General features: G+C 37.9%; 1 protein-coding gene across 2 annotated transcripts in view; it reads left to right on the forward strand.

Moving 5' to 3' along the window:
• The first annotated feature begins 216 nt into the window (after positions 1-216).
• Positions 217-18,611, forward strand: part of GTPBP10 (GTP binding protein 10) — a 29,120-nt gene continuing 10,725 nt past the window's right edge. The window contains exons 1-7 of one of the 2 annotated variants that reach the window (XM_037507518.2): positions 217-342; positions 1,537-1,625; positions 3,783-3,976; positions 7,597-7,688; positions 8,609-8,753; positions 12,738-12,811; positions 14,478-14,530. In XM_037507518.2, coding sequence (XP_037363415.1) covers positions 237-342; positions 1,537-1,625; positions 3,783-3,976; positions 7,597-7,688; positions 8,609-8,753; positions 12,738-12,811; positions 14,478-14,530 — 753 coding nt within the window. In that variant the 5' untranslated portion in view covers positions 217-236. The remainder of the gene's footprint in view (positions 343-1,536; positions 1,626-3,782; positions 3,977-7,596; positions 7,689-8,608; positions 8,754-12,737; positions 12,812-14,477; positions 14,531-18,611) is intronic. The other variant, XM_037507528.2, reaches the window with a different exon arrangement.

The following is an 18,611-nucleotide window of genomic DNA, read 5'->3' on the forward strand; positions in this document are numbered from 1 at the left end:
AAATGGTGGTTTCTACGGCAACCACATTGCATCCCATCGCCCCTAGCCTCGCAGCCTGTCGGCATCTTCGCAGAATTTTCCGCTTTTTAACTCTAAACAGAGGTCGCTTTCTTCCACCTCCCATTGGACACATTGCACTGCGCACGCGCCAGCGGGCCCCTTGCAAGTGCACTACACGGCGCATGCGTCCGTCTCCGTAGCGCGCATCCCTGGGAAAGTAACGTCAGCAGCTGGAGATGACGTTAAAAAGCCGCGCGGGGCTGCTGCGTGTGCAGCTCCCACGAGAGGGACTCCTAGCCCGTCGCTGTCATGGTACACTGCAGTTGCGTGTTTTTGAGAAAGGTCTGTGACCAGTGCCCCTCGCCCTGCGACCCGATGGCGGGGTGTCGGGAGCCCCACTTGAGGGCTTGGATTTGTCTTCGTTTCCCTCTCTCCCCACTTTTTCTTCCTTGAGGCCTCTTTCTTGCTTGATTGTACCATAATTCTCTCCTCTCTGCCCCTCGCGTCGTCTGACTTGTCCTGTGAGGGGCGCCAATAGTATGGTTAGGACGGGTGTTTGGCTGGGGTAGGGGTTGAGATTTTTCAGGAGAATTGTGCGTGTGCACGTGGGATGAACAGCTGGGACAGCTACCTGTCGTTTGTTTATATATGCGATATGGTATACTTAGAGTAAAGCTAATTTTTCCTCTTGATTCAAATAATGTACTATATCTGTAGCCCGTTCTTACTGTTTTCCTCCAGTGCATTGTTTTCCAGAGTTTTCTAAAAGACGACTTTTTCATCAGTGAACAAAAATATGTCATTCGCTAGCCTCACAGGAAGTCAAATTTTTTTGTGTGTGCAGTGCTGGTTTTAAGAATCGTTTCTGTAAGAAATTTACAGCTGCTTCAGGTTTTGTTTTGTTTTTTAATTCTTTAGAAACCTATTGGAAATGTTTTTTGAAACCTACCAGTGTCATAGTTTTGACACTGGTAAAAGCAAGATTAGATATTTTTAAGTTTGGTTCCTAAGACCTCCGAATCTCATGAATCTAGAGCAGTATAGAATGTGTCACACTGAATGGCTCTTTAAAAATAGAAGTGTTCTTTTTATCAGAGGAAAGGCATGGTAAAATTGTACTTTGAGTAAAATTATACTTTACCTAACTATTTTCCAGAAAATAGTCAAAAGGAAAGGGACTTGTGAGGTAACTAATTCTCAGCTAAAAAATAAATTACTATTTCTTTGTGAATAGGTAATGAAAAATCGCTTGTGTTGCTTTACTGCCTTGAACACTCTCTTCCAATCAGTGTTGTTTGCCAGGAGAGTTTTATCTCTTCACTCTACCTGTGATGCATTTTTGATCTAGCCTCCCAGACAAACATAAGTACTTCAACCCAGGGAAAAATATTCTAGTTAGCTCTCAAGTTCATCTATTATATATTATTCCCATCCTATTTCCTTACAACACTATTTCATGACTGCATTTGCATACACAAATGGAAACCTACACTTTGCATCTTTGCTGTATTCTTATCCTGTCTACTGCAATCTCAGATCTAGACTGCCTCAGAATTACCAATGGAATTTTAGCCAAATATGCTTGCTGGCTTGACCCACCTTCATCACCTTTTCTTATCAGAAAGGTCAGTGGAGTGTATGTATTCGGAAGAAAGTTCCCAGATGCTTTTGATACAGCTATCTTAAATGACAAAAAAAGTGAAAATTGTGAGTTTTGAGAGATTATTCTATAAGGGATTTTGTTGGTCTGGAAGGTTCATACATAGGATCTGGGCCTGCAAGAAGTTCTTAACTTAATGAGGGAAACAGAAGTAAATACTAAATCCACTATGAAACGTAAAAGGTGTAATAATAGAGATACAACTCTGCTGCTGAAAGAATGCAGACAAGTCACCAATAAGTGTTGATTATTGATTAGAGGAATTAAGGAAGACATTAAAGGGCCTCCCTGGTGGCGCAAGGGGTTAAGATGCAACCTATGAAGCTATCTGCAGCCACTGCAGCACCAGTTCGATCCCCAGCCAGGGAGCTACCCACATGGTGCAGCAGACCTCTCCTGACTCACCTGCTGCTCCCCTCAGCAGTGTGTTTCAGTTGATCTGCCTGTTCTGTTCCCCACTCTCTCGGGTGAGTCCTCTCACTCCCACATCTCTGGCCTGTACCCCAGTTCTTGTCATGTTAATGTGCTGTGTTTGACATGACTATTATCCTTTCAACTAATACGTTAAGAAATTAAATACAGATCTTGCTCTCAGTTGTTTTAGACAGTTAGGCTTCCATCCTGTTGGAGATGGCCAACGTTTGATTGAATATCTCATAAATAAATAAATCTTTTAAAAAAAAGAAAGACATTAGAAAATAGATTTAGGAGGTTTTGTGATAGAAAAGAACAAATGGCATTGTAAGTAAAGGAAGAGCACTGAGTAGAGTGCCATGGAGACATGACAGTAGAGCAAAGAGGAAGAGAAGAAGGAGGGACTCAATGAATGAAAATGAAACTAGAAGGGTACATTAAAAGCTTTGAATAATACTCAGAATTTTATTTATTTATTTTGAAAGATTTACTTATGCATATAACAGCTGGGGTACAGGCCAGAGATGTGGGGGGTGAGAGAATTCACCAGAGACAGAGTGGAGAACAGAACAGGCAGTGCTGCAGAGGCTGCGGATTGCTTCATAGTGTGGTGCTTAACCCCTTGTGCCATCAGGGAGGCCCAATACTCAGAATTTTAAACTTTCTGTAATAAACAGCAAAAAGCAAACAAAATACATGATTGGGTTTTGAGTAAGGGAGAAATATAACTGGAGATCAGATCCATTTTCAGAAAAATAGCTCATGCAGCAGAACAAAGGATGTATTGAAGAAGATATGATTGAACTAAAAAGACAAGTTAGGAATTAATGTTATGGTGAAGATACTATGGCAGTTGTACCAGAAAGGAGAGCTAAGCCTTCACAGAAAGAAGCAGGTTTGTTCAAAGATTCCATAGGTGTTCTCAATGAATAGATAAAGTATGTTTCCATCATTTGAGAGAGCAATAGGGGAACAATTTTACCTGGGAAAAGTTTGTTTTTGTCATGTTAATGTGCTGTGTTTGACATGACTATTATCCTTTCAACTAATATGTTAAGAAATTAAATACAGATCTTGTTCTTAGTTTTAGACAGTTAGGCTTACATCCTGTTGGAGATGTCCAACATATTTTTTTTTAAAGATTTATTTATTTATTTATTTATACAAGCACTGGGTACAGTCAGAAGCACGGGAGGGTGAGTGAATTCACCAGAGCCAGAGGAGGGAGCAGAGCAGGCAGAAGGACCGAAGTACGCTGCTGAGGGGAGCAGCGGGCGGCAGGAGAGGTCCTCCAGTGGCCGGGGAGCAGCCAGGGATCGAACCGGCGCTGCAGAGGCTGCAGGCATCTTTGCAACCCAGCACTCAACTGCTGTGCCATCGGGGAGGCCCGTTGTCCAACATATTTGATGGAATATCTCATCGAGGTGATATCTACTGCTACAGGCAAAGAACACCCACAGGGAGAAAGTCAAGATTGAAAAGTGGGCCGATCACAGGGACATTTGGATAAGTAGGACAACTAATATTTTTATCAGAGGTCAAACAGGAAGTGACTATAAATTTGGCTACAGAAAGTGACTATTGAGGGTTTTTTTAAAAGGAGCTCAGTGACAGCAAAGAACTAGGAAGGAGTTATAAATCTGGAAGCACGTTTGATATACAAATATTCTCTCTTTATCTCTCTCTTTCTCTCTCTCTGTCTTTTCAGTATGCAAACTTCATCGATAACCTAAGAGTTTTCACCAGGGGAGGAACTGGTGGAATGGGTTACCCTCGTTTAGGTGGAGAAGGTGGAAAAGGTGGTGACGTCTGGGTTGTTGCCCACAACAAAATGACTTTAAAACAACTTAAAGACAAATACCCTAAGAAGCGATTTGTGGCCGGAGAAGGAGCAAATAGTCGGTAAGCATTTACTGAATGACTTTTGGTTTTGTAAAATTAATCTCTCCTGGAGGACAAAAAAAGTTGGAAGCTAAAATTGGTAATTTGAAGTTAATTCCTTTGTTTGTAACTGGGCAAAAGTCTGCAATATTTGTTTCAAGTCTAGTAAAGATAAACTGTAGGTAGAAAGAAATGTTTTAGAGTTTTTCGCTTTAAAATTTTTTTTTTTTTTAAGATTTATTTATTTATACAAGCACTGGGTACAGTCAGAAGCACGGGAAGGTGAGTGAATTCACCAGAGCCAGAGCGGGGAGCAGAACAGGCAGAAGGACCGAAGTACACTGCTGAGGGGAGTAGTGGGCCCGGGAGGAGAGGTCTGTGCACCATGTGGGACCCTCGCCCGGTGGCCGGGGATCTAACCAGCACTGCAGAGGCTGCAGCTTCGCAGCCCAGCGCTCAACTGCTGCACCACCAGGGAGGCCCGCTTTTAAATTTTTTATTCTCCCAAATGTCCCACTTCCAACTAAGATAACAAAATATTCAGCAGCATCACCTGCTGATAAAGGAATCCTTGTAAAAACTAAAAAAAATTTCATTTGAGTATTTTTGTTTTATGATTATTATGATTAGAAACATTTTATTGGGGGCCTTCCTGGTGGCGCAAGTGGTTAAGATGCAACCTATGAAGCTAACCGCAGCCACTGCAGCACGAGTTCGATCCCCAGCCAGGGAGCAACCCACATGGTGCAACAGACCTCTCCTGACTCACCTGCTGCTCCCCTCAGCAGTGTATTTCAGTTAATCTGCGTGTTCTGTTCCCTACTCTGTCTCTGGTGAATCCTCTTACCCCTCATACCCCCTGCACCTCTGATCTGTACCCCAGTTCTTGTATGCATAAAAATAAATCTTAAAAAAAAAGAAACATTTTATTGGGCAAATTTGAGAGCCCTGTGATTTTTAGAATTTTAATAGTAAAAGTATTGAGTTCAGAATGTTATTTTTTTTATTAAGGTAACATTGGTTTACAACATTGTTTATGATTCAGAGATATAGGTTCACATTTCTTCAGATGTATGTTACCAACCCACAGCGACCACCAAACCACTTATGCTCTTCCATCATTGTCCATTGGGCCTGTTATTATTATTATTTTTTTCATTTTGGTGTTACGGGTAGGAAAGAACAGAATTTTTCATCCTGAAGTAAAAACAAAAGTTATTTTACTATTTGTTTTGAAAGGTAATGTTGCTGTAGTTCCAACCTCATTCTGTGTTGCAATTATTTATAAAAGATGGTGTATAATTTCAAATTTTTTTTTTTTAAATGTCTGGGAGTTTTTTTTTTTTTTTTTAAGATTTATTTATTTATATAAGCATTGGGTACAGTCAGAAGCGCGGGAGGGTGAGAGAATTCACCAGAGCCAGAGCAGGGAGCAGAGCAGGCAGAAGGACCGAAGTGCACTGCTGAGGGGAGCAGCGGGCGGCAGGAGAGGTCTGTGCGCCATGTGGGACCCTCCTCCAGTGGCCGGGGTGCAGCTGGGGATCGAACCAGCGCTGCAGAGGCTGCGGGCAGCTTCGCAACCCAGCGCTCAACCTCTGCGCCACTGGGGAGGCCCTAATTTCAAATTTTTAACAAAGACTTAAATAGTATGTTCTCTGTGGGATTTTGTATTGCATATTTTAGAATATAGAGACAAGACTTAATTTTCATTCTTATTTGTTATGACTGGTGAACTTTGTATTAAACTACTTTATTAAAAATAATTACTGCTTCAGTCTCAAAATACCTTTAAGATATTTTGAAATAATTGAAATAATTTTAAAATAATTGAAGTGGTATTTGATTATTATGTCAAGCATTTAAGTCAGTTTAGCTGGGACATGGTTTTATGATGAACAAAAGTATTCTGATGTTAGTAGATGTTACTAGTTATCTGAAATTAATGTTTTCCTCAGCTACCTGTATTTTGAAAATGGTGCTTGAATTAAGCTTGAAAGGCATAAAGGACTTTGCTAGAAGTCAAGGCAAGAAAGGTTGTGTTGGCAAAGTGTGTGTGTGTGTGTGTTCACACATGTGCTCCCTCATGCATGTACATGCACAGTACATATTTATATATGACCTGGATTAAGATGGAACATCCTATTAAGTGAAATTATAGTGATTTCCAGCATAACCATGGTACAAGCGGAGTGGCATTTTGTGAAATAAAGACATTGTAGTTGGATCACGAAGAGCCTGATACACAATGTTAAAGAATGTTTAATATTATCTTAGAGTAACGGGGAATATTAAAGGATTTTACATAGGCAACTGACATTAAATAAATTGGTGTTTTAGAAAAATCACTCTAGAGATGGCTAAATAAGGAGTAATTAGAGGTGATTGAGACTGGAGATGAGATCACTTGGTGAATACTGTAGTATTTCAGAAATACTGATAGTCTGGATTAAAGTCTACTGCGTATCTTTTGGGTCTCATCTTCTCTAATTATGTGTTTGCTGAATTCCAGCTATACTGCCTTTTTTATAGTCTTTTATCACTGGTATTTGTCTTTTATCATTGCATATTTCTTCATGTTATTCCTACAGTGCTTTTTCCTCCACTCTGCCCAAATGGAACCTATTTATCCCTTAGTTCTAAGCTCAAGACTGCTGATTTCTCTCACCTAGGTCAGAATTCTCATACCCACCCAAATATATAGGCTCTCCTTAATAAGACTTGCCACAGTTATTATTTTATATTTTTCATCTGTTTGATTAACATCTGTTCCCCTATGAGACTACTATAACTTTCATGAGGGCAGGGAATGTATTCATTTTAAACCTTTTATGTCATACATCTAGTACATGATTGGCACATAGTAAGATACTCAGTAACATTAGTTGAATGAATGAATTGGATTGACACAAATGGATGGATTCAATCATGTTAGAAAAGTAAAATTTAGTGAATGATGCAGTATTGGAGAATGAGAAATAAAGGTTGACTCCTGGTTTGACTTGAGTAGTGCTAATTTGATAGTACCATTCTCTGAGAAAGATCATAGAAAGAAAATGGCAACTGGGTTGTAGAGTAAGGGTGTTTAAGGGAACTTTGGACATATCCAGCAAGCCCTGGAAATAAATGTTTTGTGGTTTAGAGTATGGTCTAGTTAGAGTCATGGTATTGTTTATCATATGCATGAACCAGGGGAAGTGGGTTACAGAGGAGGAAGGGGTTGAGTGTGAAATTCTGTTATTCACCAATATTTCAGGGGAGGAAACAGAAGGGATGAAGCAAAATGTAGAGCCAAGAGAGACTTGGTGTTGTGGAAGGTAGGGGAGGAAGAATTTGAATTTTATTTGTGTTGTGGCAATGATCTCTATAATCAAGTGTACAATATTTTTGTTAATTATGAGTTACCGCGACTTTGTGGTTATCTTGGTATCTTAAATCATTACTTCATATTATTTTCTTTGGGATGTGATACTCTAAAATAAATAATTAGGGATTATTTTATTTTTCCTCTACTCTTTGACTATTTAACATCTGCATTAGATGAGTTGGTCAGTAGTATTCTTGGTGAATCATTAAACTTGCTTGAATATAAATTATTCCATTTAGTGTATTGTTGTTATTTTAATTTGGCTTAATTTTTGTAGGGTTAGTGCACTAAAAGGCTCCAAAGGAAAAGATTGTGAAATTCCTGTACCTGTGGGTATCTCAATAACTGATGAAGATGGTAAAATTATAGGTAAGTGTACTTTAGATTCTGAGGTCGTGAAAAATTGGACATTTGGGGGAGTAATTTTTTTGAGTTTTGAATTTTTTAAAAAAACATTACCCTTTCCATTGCTAACTTATAAAAGTGCTTTTTAAAACTTTATATAAAAGTTATTCAAAATTAACTGCTAGATTCAAGATTTTTTTTTAAAGATTTATTTATTTATACAAGTACTGGGTACAGTCAGAAGCGCAGAGCCAGAGCGGGGAACAGAACAGGCAGGCCGACAAAGAAATACACTGCTGAGGGGAGCAGCGGGCACGGCAGGAGAGGTCTGCGCACCCTGTGGGACCCTCGCCAGTGGCTGGGGATCGAACTGGTGCTGCAGAGGCTGTGGGCAGCTTCGCAGCCCAGCGCTCAACCCCTGCACCACCCGGGGATGCCCTCAAGATTTTTTTTTTAAAGATTTATTTATGCATGCAAGAGGTGGGGTACAGGCCAGAGATGTGGGGGGGGAGAGGATTCACCAGAGACAGATTGGGGAACAGAACAGGCAGATTGACTGAAATACACTGCTGAGGGGAGCAGCGGGCAAGCCGGGAGAGGTCTGCTGCACCATGTGGGTTGCTCCCTGGCCGCCCAGGGGATCGAACTCATGCTGCAGAGGCTGCGGATAGCTTCTTAGGTTGTGTCTTAACCCCTTGCACCCAGGGACGCCCCTCAAGATTATTTTAAAGATAAGAGTATTTACTGGTTTTAAAACACTTAACTAGTCTTTTTCAATCACTTAGAAACTTGTTTTTCCAGAGTCAAACTTTTAATAGAAACAAATCCTATTGTTTAGCCATTTGGATTTGTGAATTGGAATTTTCTGGTATCTATTTCTGCAGCAAAAATCACTCATGATTACTTCCACTTACTAACATTTGTGCTAATCTTTCTTTTTAAAGGAGAAGTCAATAAAGAAAAAGATAGACTTTTGGTAGCTCAAGGAGGTCTTGGTGGTAAATTACTTACAAATTTCCTACCAATGAAAGGCCAGAAACGAATAATTCACCTTGATCTTAAACTGATAGCTGATGTAGGTCTAGTGGGGTAAGTAGCATTTTAATTTTTATTTTAATACTTTTGGAGAGATAGCTCATGAATAGGAAATTAATGGAAGTAGTAATTTGGAAACAACTTTATTTTATGGAATTTGTGCATTGTGTATTTTGAGAATATATGTCGTTATTTTCATATTGCCAACATATAGTTTCATAGCTACTACTCATTTGCCAAAGATCATAGTGATCGAATAGACCAGTAGAAATGTTAAAGAATGAATAAAGAAAGAAAAAAATCAATCATGTTTAGTAGTGTATGAAGAGAATAGACCATAACCGGATGTTACGGAATAAAATAAAAAACCCAAACAGACCACATCAAGAAGATGTATACAAAGAAAGAGAAAGGGAAAAAGTAATCGAGAAACTTTACAAGTATTAATAGAGGTAATGAGTTGTCATTAATCAGATGACTAAAGGCTGTTACAGATGTCTCAAATATCAGACTTACTCACTATTGATCACTGAGTTGGATCCTGCTATGACTCTTTCCCTATTGGTCATGTTGTGCTTAGGATCTGTCTATTTGTGGTACTGCATATTTTATGATATTGTCCTTTTCACCTACTTCCATTCTTCCATCAGTGTTGTTTAGCTGGAGGGCTTGTAGTGTTGACACCAGCTGGAGTAAGTTAGATAGCATGACATGTAGTAAATAAAATAAGGAAAAACTTCAACATTACATTTCCCCTTCCCTGCCCTACTGCGTTACACAAGTCATCAAATGGCAGGTCTAAGGAAAAGGTAGAGAAAATTGCCTTATTGCTGCATTATTCCAGACTGCCAGATCTATTTCTTGTCTTCCCATAACTTTTCTTCTAAGCTCTTTTCATCTCTTTTTTCCTCATCATCTCTCTAGCCTTCCTCACCTATCTTATCAGCATTGACTTAGTCCTCAGCGTGACTCCATTCTAGCTCAAGTTTTTGTTTTTTTTTTAATTTTTTTTTTTTTTTGAGGGGAGCAATGGGCGAGGCAGGAGAGGTCTGCCACACCATGTGGGATTCTCACCGGCCGACCGGGATCAAACCCGTGCTGCAGAGGGTGCAGACAGCTTCACAGTGCGGTGCTCAACCGCCTGCGCCACCAGGGAGGCCCATAGTTCAAGTTTTAATAGGGAAAGATGGGATCCTGGCATTCAAGCTTATCATTCACATTTAATTTTTTCCAATAAAATATGATTATGAAACAAACATATCGGTGATGTAATACTACATATTTTTCAGGAATATTATGAATTTAATAGGATTTTGTGGATAAGACTTAGAATCCAGCCATTCACAATCTCATTTGGTATAAAAATGTACTTCAAGTTCCCGTGGGGATGTCTTTACATGCTAAGAAGAGCCTAGCAAGGCTGAGAAATAAAGGTGATGTTGACATTGGGGATTCCATTGAGACTATTTGTGTTAGCATCTCAAATCCTCTGAAGGCTGCCTAGATAGTCTTAGTTAAGTTATATGTTCTTTCTATATCTGTTTTCTTATCTTTAATGGTGGTTGGAGATAGTTCTCAGTTTAAAATGTTATTTGATGAGTAAGATACGTTTGCAACATAATGCATGCCTTGGATTTATGAAAGCTTAGTGAATAAAGGGTGGCTGCTGTCATCATTATATTGCCAATCTTTTGGAGATTACTTGTCATGAACTGTTAAGCTTTTCAGAAGTGAGTTTGAAATTATAGTCAACAATAAACGAATCAAAAATTTATTTTTGTTTTAATGTTTTTTTTTTAATTTGTTTTTGTTTTTATTGATTTACCATTGGTTTACATCCTTGTTAGTATTTAGAACTATAGGATCCCCCTTTCAGGTGTTGTCTCCATAGTAAACTCACCCCCAAAGCACCCATAGTCCTTCCATAGTCCATTCTCTCTCCTCACTCTGATGTCACCCCTCTTTCTTTTTCTCTCACTCTCCTCCTTTATCTCATTAATTGCTTTATTTCTGATGCCTGCTATATTGCTTGTAACAAGTCAGTGTTCACTTATTTGTTGGGTAAACTTTTTTTTTAAACTATAATTGACTAATATTACTTTCAGGTTTACAACATAATGTCATATTGTATATATTGCAGATTGATTGCTACAATAGCCTAATACAGCCTACCTTAAAATGTGGCTTTTGTGAAATTGGCCAGAGACTCTGCTGCTTGTGGCACCAATGATTCAATCAGAGCTTTTCCTGCTTCTCTGTGACCTGAGGTTTCCAGTGGGAGCCCTCAGTGTATATCCATATGATTGCAAATGGGAAGATATCTTTTTGTTATGGCTGAATAATATTGTGCTCTGTGTGTGTGTGTGTGTGTGTGTATAAATAATCATATTTGCTTTATCCATTCATCCCCTGATGGACAATTATGTTTCATGTCTTTGTATTGTAAATAATGCTGCAGTGATGGGGATACTTACATACTTTTAAGTTAATGTTTTTGTTTTCCTCAGATAAATGTCCAGAAGTGAAGTTTTCTGGATGATATGATAGATCTATTTTCAATGTTTTTGAGGAACTATCATACTATTTTCCATAGTGGCTACACCAGTTTACATTCCCATTTGTTGAGTAAAGTTAATGAAAATATCTGAATGAAATTTAGAAAGTCATGTCTTAAGTGACTTCCATTCCTTGTACTTTTATTCATGCATGGTTGGCCTTTCATGCATGGTTGGCCTTTAGTAATCAAATCAAAGCTTTTAAAATGAGCATATATTTTAATCCACTATTTCTTCATTTAGAATTCGACTAAGAGTTTAAAGGTATGAGTAGAGGTTCAGGGATAGTCACTGCAGTGTTTAAATTTTTTGAAAAAATATGAAATAACAATTGTCATTTGCAGAAAGAAAAAAAATAGTTGCTTATTAATCCTACCTCTCTTTGGTAGGATCATTATATGTCTTTCAGCTGTATGGACATTTTTTGCAACAATCTATATAATAGCAAAATAGCCTAAATGCCTAACAACAGGAAATTAGTTGAGAAGATTGCAGTGCAACCTTAAAAGGTGTTCAACTTATATCATTCGATTTAAAAAAGAGGCCAACCATCTTTCAGGAAAAAAAAAAAAAAAGAAACAATCCTGAATCTGATCAAAGCTTTATATCTTACTGATTTATGGAAAATCCAGGACAGAGGAACACATTAAATGACATCAAGGGGTGCCTAAAGAAAAAAACAGATTGTAAAAGAGAAACTCTACGGGAAAAATGACCCCATTTCTTTAAAAATAAAATTGCAAAGAAAAACAAGATGATTGGGAGGCTATGCCAAGAGAAATTTAAGAGACAAATCCACCAGTCTAATACATGGACCTTATTTGGGTCCCTATGCAAATAAATTCACTTTTAAAAGCTGTGTTGCAATTGTATTAATATCTGTTGAAATGGGGTCACAGCTAAGTGGGATTCATTAATGTGTGTTCTCTAGATGCATCTACCCCCTTTCATCAACAGAACCTTTGTTTACATGCTGTTTCTTTTGACTAAAAGATCCTTGACTATCACTGTCTGTCAACTCATATTTATTCTTCATATCTCAGTCCTAGCATCACATTCCCCAAAGAAGTCTATGTTTGTGTATGTTTGGAATTGTCCATTTTTTTAAACCATAAAACAATATGAGTAATAGCTGTCAGTATTTTGCTAAAAATAGCAAATTGCAAGTATTTTTATTTTTTTTCTATGATACTTAACTTTTTAAAAATATAACTTGAATTATTTACTTTCTCAATATTGAAACATCTTCAGTGTTTTAGTATTTCAGTACTGAAATGAATGTCCAGAATGAGTCTTCCTAGCTTTTTCATAAACCTTCTTTATGTTTAAAATTTTGAAGTTTATTTTATATTTATATCCTACTCTTAATCCCAGAAATATTCAGGTCATTAAACCTTTCCTGTGAAATGTTTTGAATTCAGACATAGCAAGTATTAATAATAATAATGATACTTATTTACATAATTTTATTTTTTCATTTCAGATTCCCAAATGCTGGAAAATCTTCTTTGCTAAGTAAAATTTCTCATGCAAAACCTGCAATTGCAGATTATGCATGTAAGTGTAACTTGTATATTTTAATGTGTAGAGGTAAATTTTAAAAGAGATCTTTTTCTGAATATGAAAACTCTGAGGGTAACCTTAGTTTGAAAACTTCACGGATAGTATACATACATTGCCAATTACCTTTGACACCTCTGTAGCCCTCAGCAAAGCACCTACTGCTGGTTAGACACTTTGTTGCCTTAGTTCTCTGTTGCATAATCATTTATTTGGTTTAGCTGTGGTGTTATGAGCACCTCCCTTTATCAAGCAATGTGATAAATAATAGGAAGGCAGAGGTGAATTCTGTCATTCATTTAACAATTATTTATCTCTGATACCCACAATAGATTCTGGGGTTAGAAAGACTGATAAGCAGGAATGGATACTATTCTGACTTTCATTGAGCTTACAGACTAGTGGCAGAAGGCACATATATCATAATGAATATAAGGGAATATGATTCTATTAAAGTACATAGGTTATTGCTGTACATTTCTTTGGGGAACTGTGATGCCACGGGTGAGATAGGAAGAATAAATATGAGTTAATCAGTAACAGATAGTGGAAAGGTCCATTATAGGAAAAGAGGTGAAAGGTCTTTTATAGGAAAAGAATTTCACAAAGATTCTGTGGTGGCAGTGAGTAGATTAATGTGTCTGGGAACATGAGGAAATCAAGATGAGACTGGAAATGTAGGTAGAGACCATGTCATACAAGCAATATAGGTTGCATTTGATTTTATATCTTGTTTTTTCAAGTAACAGTTACCTGTTTTTATTTTTTTATAATTTAAAACATGTTTAATTTGGGGGTTACATTTTTGCACATGTTGTACTCACCCTCCGCCATGCCACTAGTTCCAATACCCACTCTGCTACTCTCCCTCATTGCCTTTACCTTTCCTCTGTTCACTCTGGTAACCATTAAATTTTTTCACTAAGTTCAAGATTATTATATCTTATAAGCAGCTGATAACCTTTTAAACAAGGGATAAATGATTCAATACACTTTTCAAAAAGATCTCTCTGCATATGAAAAAGAAAATGGATTGGCGTGGGACATAAGTGGGTCAGAGTAGAAAAGATAGTAAACTTGTAATGACTAGATTAAGTAGGGAATGATATGATAGAATTTCTGTAGTCATTAAACAGGGAGACATAGAATGATGTCAACCTCATAAGTAAAATGAAGGCATTCTAAAATTAGATTCTAATGAATTAGAGTTAATTTTGCACTTATAAATATTGTGGCTACTATTTATTGTTATAATGCAGGAGACTCCTGAGAAGGGAAAAAGAAGCTAGTAATAAGTCCCAAGAAGACTAGTGCAGGATTGGTGAGGCTTAACGAAACCGAATGAGAAAAGACTCAAGTGTTTCTACAGACCCAGTGATAGAAAATTAAATTCTCATACCCTGACATCTTTATCATGCTCTTTGAAATGCAATAGAGAAACTTTGAGACCCAGTAACTAATTAGACCTAGGCCTACAAAAATTACAAAAATATATTTGTCATTAAACCAAACACAGTTTTAGCTTCCATTTCAATAAGTGAGAACATAATCTGAATTATTCACAGAAAAGTGATACTGTTTATTTTATACATAATGCATAAGAAATTTGAGAGTTAATCATTCTAACCTTACCTTTATTGTTGTTTGTATTTTTTTCCTTCAGTTACAACATTAAAACCTGAACTTGGAAAGATAATGTATGAAGACTTCAAACAGGTAAGTATTTTTAAAATAAGATCCTTCAATAGAAGTAAAAGTACTTGCTTTTGGTATTTGAATTTTGTAATATTCAAATGTTTCTGTGGTGTTAGAGGGAAAGAAATGGCAAGATTTTATTTTATGATAAGTGAAAACATGATCAAATAAATTCTGCTGAGTGATAATGAAAAATTTTCATTATAATGAAAAATCATATAATAAACTTTTAAAAAAATGTGTTATTATTAAAGTTAAATTGGTTTATAATACTGTATATGATATAGGGATATAGATTCACAGCTCTGCAGATGTGAGAGAGCCAGAGCACTAATAATCTTCCACAGTAGTATACTGGCCCCTTACACCCTTGGCTCCCTTCCATCTTTCAACCTCAATTCTATAGTCAGATTTCTAGGTTTGTTTTGGTGTCCTCCCTGTTTTCTCTGTATTCCACCTGGTATTTGTCCTTCTGACTTACTTCACCTTTCATAATCCTTGCCTGGTCTGTTCATGTTGTCAAAAATGGCAAGATTTCATCTCTTTTTTTTTTTAATGGTTGAGCAATATTCATTGTGTGTATATACCACATCTTTTTAATTTACTTGTGTTTTTGGACAGTTAGGTATTTCCATAACTTTGCTATTGTAAATAGTGCTGCAGTGAACATAGGAGTGCATGTATTCCTTCAAATTAGTGTCTTTGCATCCTTTGGATAGATACCAAGAAGTAGAATTGCTGGATCATATGGTAAATCTATTTTTTTAATATTTGAGGAGCCTCCTTACTGTTTTTCCATAGGAGCTGAACCAGTCTACATTCCCACCAACAGTAGATGAGGGTTCATTTTTCTCCACACTATCACCAACACTTGTTTCTGGTAGTTTTGGCATGGAGCATTCTCAACAGGTGTGAAGTGCTATATCATTTAGTTTGGATTTGTATTTCTTTGATCATAAGTGATGATGAGTATTTTCCATATGCCTGTTGGTCATCAGTATGTTGTCTTTGGAGAACAGTTGGTTTTCTTTTGTTGAGTTGTATGAGTTCTTTGTAGATCTTTGATATTAGTCTCTTGTGGGATGTATGATGTGCAAATATTTTCTCCCATTTAGTAAGATGTCTTTTCATTTTAATGATAGTTCTTTTACTGTGTAAAAGCTTTTTAATTTGATATAGTCCCATTTGTTAATTTTTCTTTTGTTCCCCTTGCTATTGTAGGCATAGCTCCAAAGAAATCTCTGAAGCCAATATTTCAGAGTAATTTGCCTATGTTTCTTTTTCTATGTACTTTATGGTTACAGATCTCACATCCTAGTGTTTGATCCATTTTAAATTAAAATTTTTGTGTATGCTGTGAGGTAGTGGCCTCGTTTCATTGTTTTGCACGTACTCTTTGTTTTCTCAGAACCATTTGTTGAAGAGACTCTCCTTCCTCCATTGCATATTCTTCACTCCTTTGTCATAAATAACTTTCGTTATAAGTTGGATTGACTTCTGGGCCTCTCAGTTCTATCCCTTTGGGCCGGATGTCTCTTTCTATTCCAATACCATACTGTTTTGATTGCTATAGTTTTATAGTGTACTTTGAAGTCTGGGTATATGTATTTACCCAAATGAGTGGAAAATTTACATCCATACAAAAACTTGTACATGGATTTGTAGCAGCTTTATTTTACAAAAACTTGGAACCAAAGTTCCAACTACCAAAACTTGGAAGCAACCAGACATTAATAGATGAGCGGATAAACTATAGTATATCAAGGCATGTAATAGTTAGCACTAAAAAGAAATGACCTGTTTAGTCATGAAAAGACATAAGGAATTTTATTTTTAAAGATTTATTTTATTTATTTATACATACACAAACTGGAGTCTCGGCCGGAGGTGGGGGTCAGGGGGTAAGAGGATTCACCAGAGACAGTAGGGAGAACAGGCAGATCTTCTGAAATACAGTGCTGAAGGGACCAGTGGGCAAGACAGGAGAGGTCTGCTGTGCCATGGTTCAGCTTTGCTTCCTGGCCTGGGATCCAACTCATGTTGAAGTGGCCGGTGATAGCCTGGTAGCGCTGAGACTTAACCCCTGCACCACTAGGGAGGCCTCCGACATGAGGAATTTTAGATGTTTGTTACTGAGTGAAGTTCAATGTGAGAAGGCTATGTACTATATGATTCCAACTATACAACATTCCGGGGATCAAAAGCAAAGCTAAGGAAATAGCTAAAATATCAGTGGTTGCCAAGAATTGGGAATGTATGGAATGAACCAGCAGAGCACAGAGGAGTTTTAGATTAATACAACTATTCTGTTGTACTGATACATAATAGTTGATAAATGTTCTACATTTATCAAAACTCATGGAGTACACAACACCAAGAGTGAAACCGTAATATAAAGTATGGACTTAGGATGATAATATGTGTCACTGTAGTTTCATTTTTTTTTTTAAGAAGTGGGGTACAGGCCAGAATTGCAGGGGGTGAGAAGACTCACCAGAGAGAGCAGGGAGCAGAACAGGCAGATGTAGCAAAATACACTGCTTAGGGGAGCAGCAGGCGAGGCAGGAGAGTTCTGCTGTGTCATACGGGTTGCTCCCCAGCCTTCCCAGGATCAAACTCGCACTGCAGAGGCCATGGACAGCTTTGCAGTGCTGCGCTCAACCCCCTGCGCTGCCAGGGAGGCCCATTGTAGTTTCATTGAATCCTATGACAAAATTCAAGAGATGAAAGATTTTTATTTGATTATAATAGTGACATGACAGTAAAAAATATGAAGATCTCAACAGTTACATAGAATATTAAGTAAAATGTAAACATAGGATAATATGAATATAGAGAATAATATTTAGGGGAAAGGAGAACATTGTAATTCTTAAATCAGTAGAGAACTTCCAAGGAAAATTTCAGGATGTGAGATCTCTGTTGTATACACTGCTTTGTCACATAGCTACAACTTCCTTTGAGACTCAGAATTCCTTGTCCACATAGGGCAGTGAGTGTAGAGCAGTGCTTCTCATTCCTTACTGCACATCAGAATTATTGGCTTAAGAATAGTAATGATAAATGAAGCTGAGTCCAGGGATTTGAGACCTTATCTCTTGTGGATAGGACCCTGGGGATCAGTAGTTTATAATAAAGTTCACTAGGTGATTCTGATGTATAGTGAGATTAGAAAACCAGTGTAGAGTGATGGTTAGTAAATCTTAGGATCTCCAAAAGGAATTTTATTTTATTTATTTTTTTTAAAGATTTATTTTATACAAGAACCAGGGTACAGGCCAGACGTGCGGGGAGGGTGAGAGGATTCACCACAGACAGAGCGGGTAACAGAACAGGCAGACTGACAACGAAACACACTGCTGAGGGGAGCAGCGGGCGAAACAGGAGAGGTCTGCCACGCCATGTAGGACCCTCACCAGCCGGCTGGGTTCGAACCGGTGCTGCAGAGGCTGCGGACAGCTTCACAGCGCGGTGCTCAACCACCTGTACCTCCAGGGGAGGCCCCAAAAGGAATTTTAGAATGCTATATGCTTTACTTTTTTAAAAAATTTTATTTATTTATACAAGAGCTTGGGTATAGGCCAGAGACGCAGGAGGGTGAGAGAATTCACCAAAGACAGAGCGGGGCGTAGAACAGACAGACGGATAGAAAGCACTGCTGAGGGGAGCGGTGGGTGAGACAGGAGAGGTCTGCCACGCCATGTGGGTATTTCCCTGGCCAGCTGGGCATGCTGCAGAGGCTGCGGACAGCTTCATAGTGCTGCGTTCAACCTGCTGAGCCATTGGGGAGGCCCTATATCCTTTACTTTTTAAGAATGGTCAATAATAATCCTCTTGGTGGAATAGGAGCAATGGTGTGAAAAAATCAATTACACATTAAAACTTAAAAATTTTTTTGGCAGTATTTTATTTTCAATTATTTATTTTTCACATCATTGTTCATTTTTTTTAAACACATTTATTTATTTACGCATACAAGAGCTGGGGTACAGGCCAGAGATGCGTGGGGTGAGAGGATCCACCAGAGAATAGGCAGACTGACTGAAACACACTGCTGAGGGGAGCAGCAGGTGAGACTGCCTAGGTGAGAGGAGAGGTGACT

The sequence above is a fragment of the Talpa occidentalis genome, unplaced genomic scaffold (genome assembly GCF_014898055.3).
Source record: "Talpa occidentalis isolate TD23 unplaced genomic scaffold, MPIMG_talOcc4v2.1, whole genome shotgun sequence".
Taxonomy (NCBI): Eukaryota; Metazoa; Chordata; class Mammalia; order Eulipotyphla; family Talpidae; genus Talpa; species Talpa occidentalis.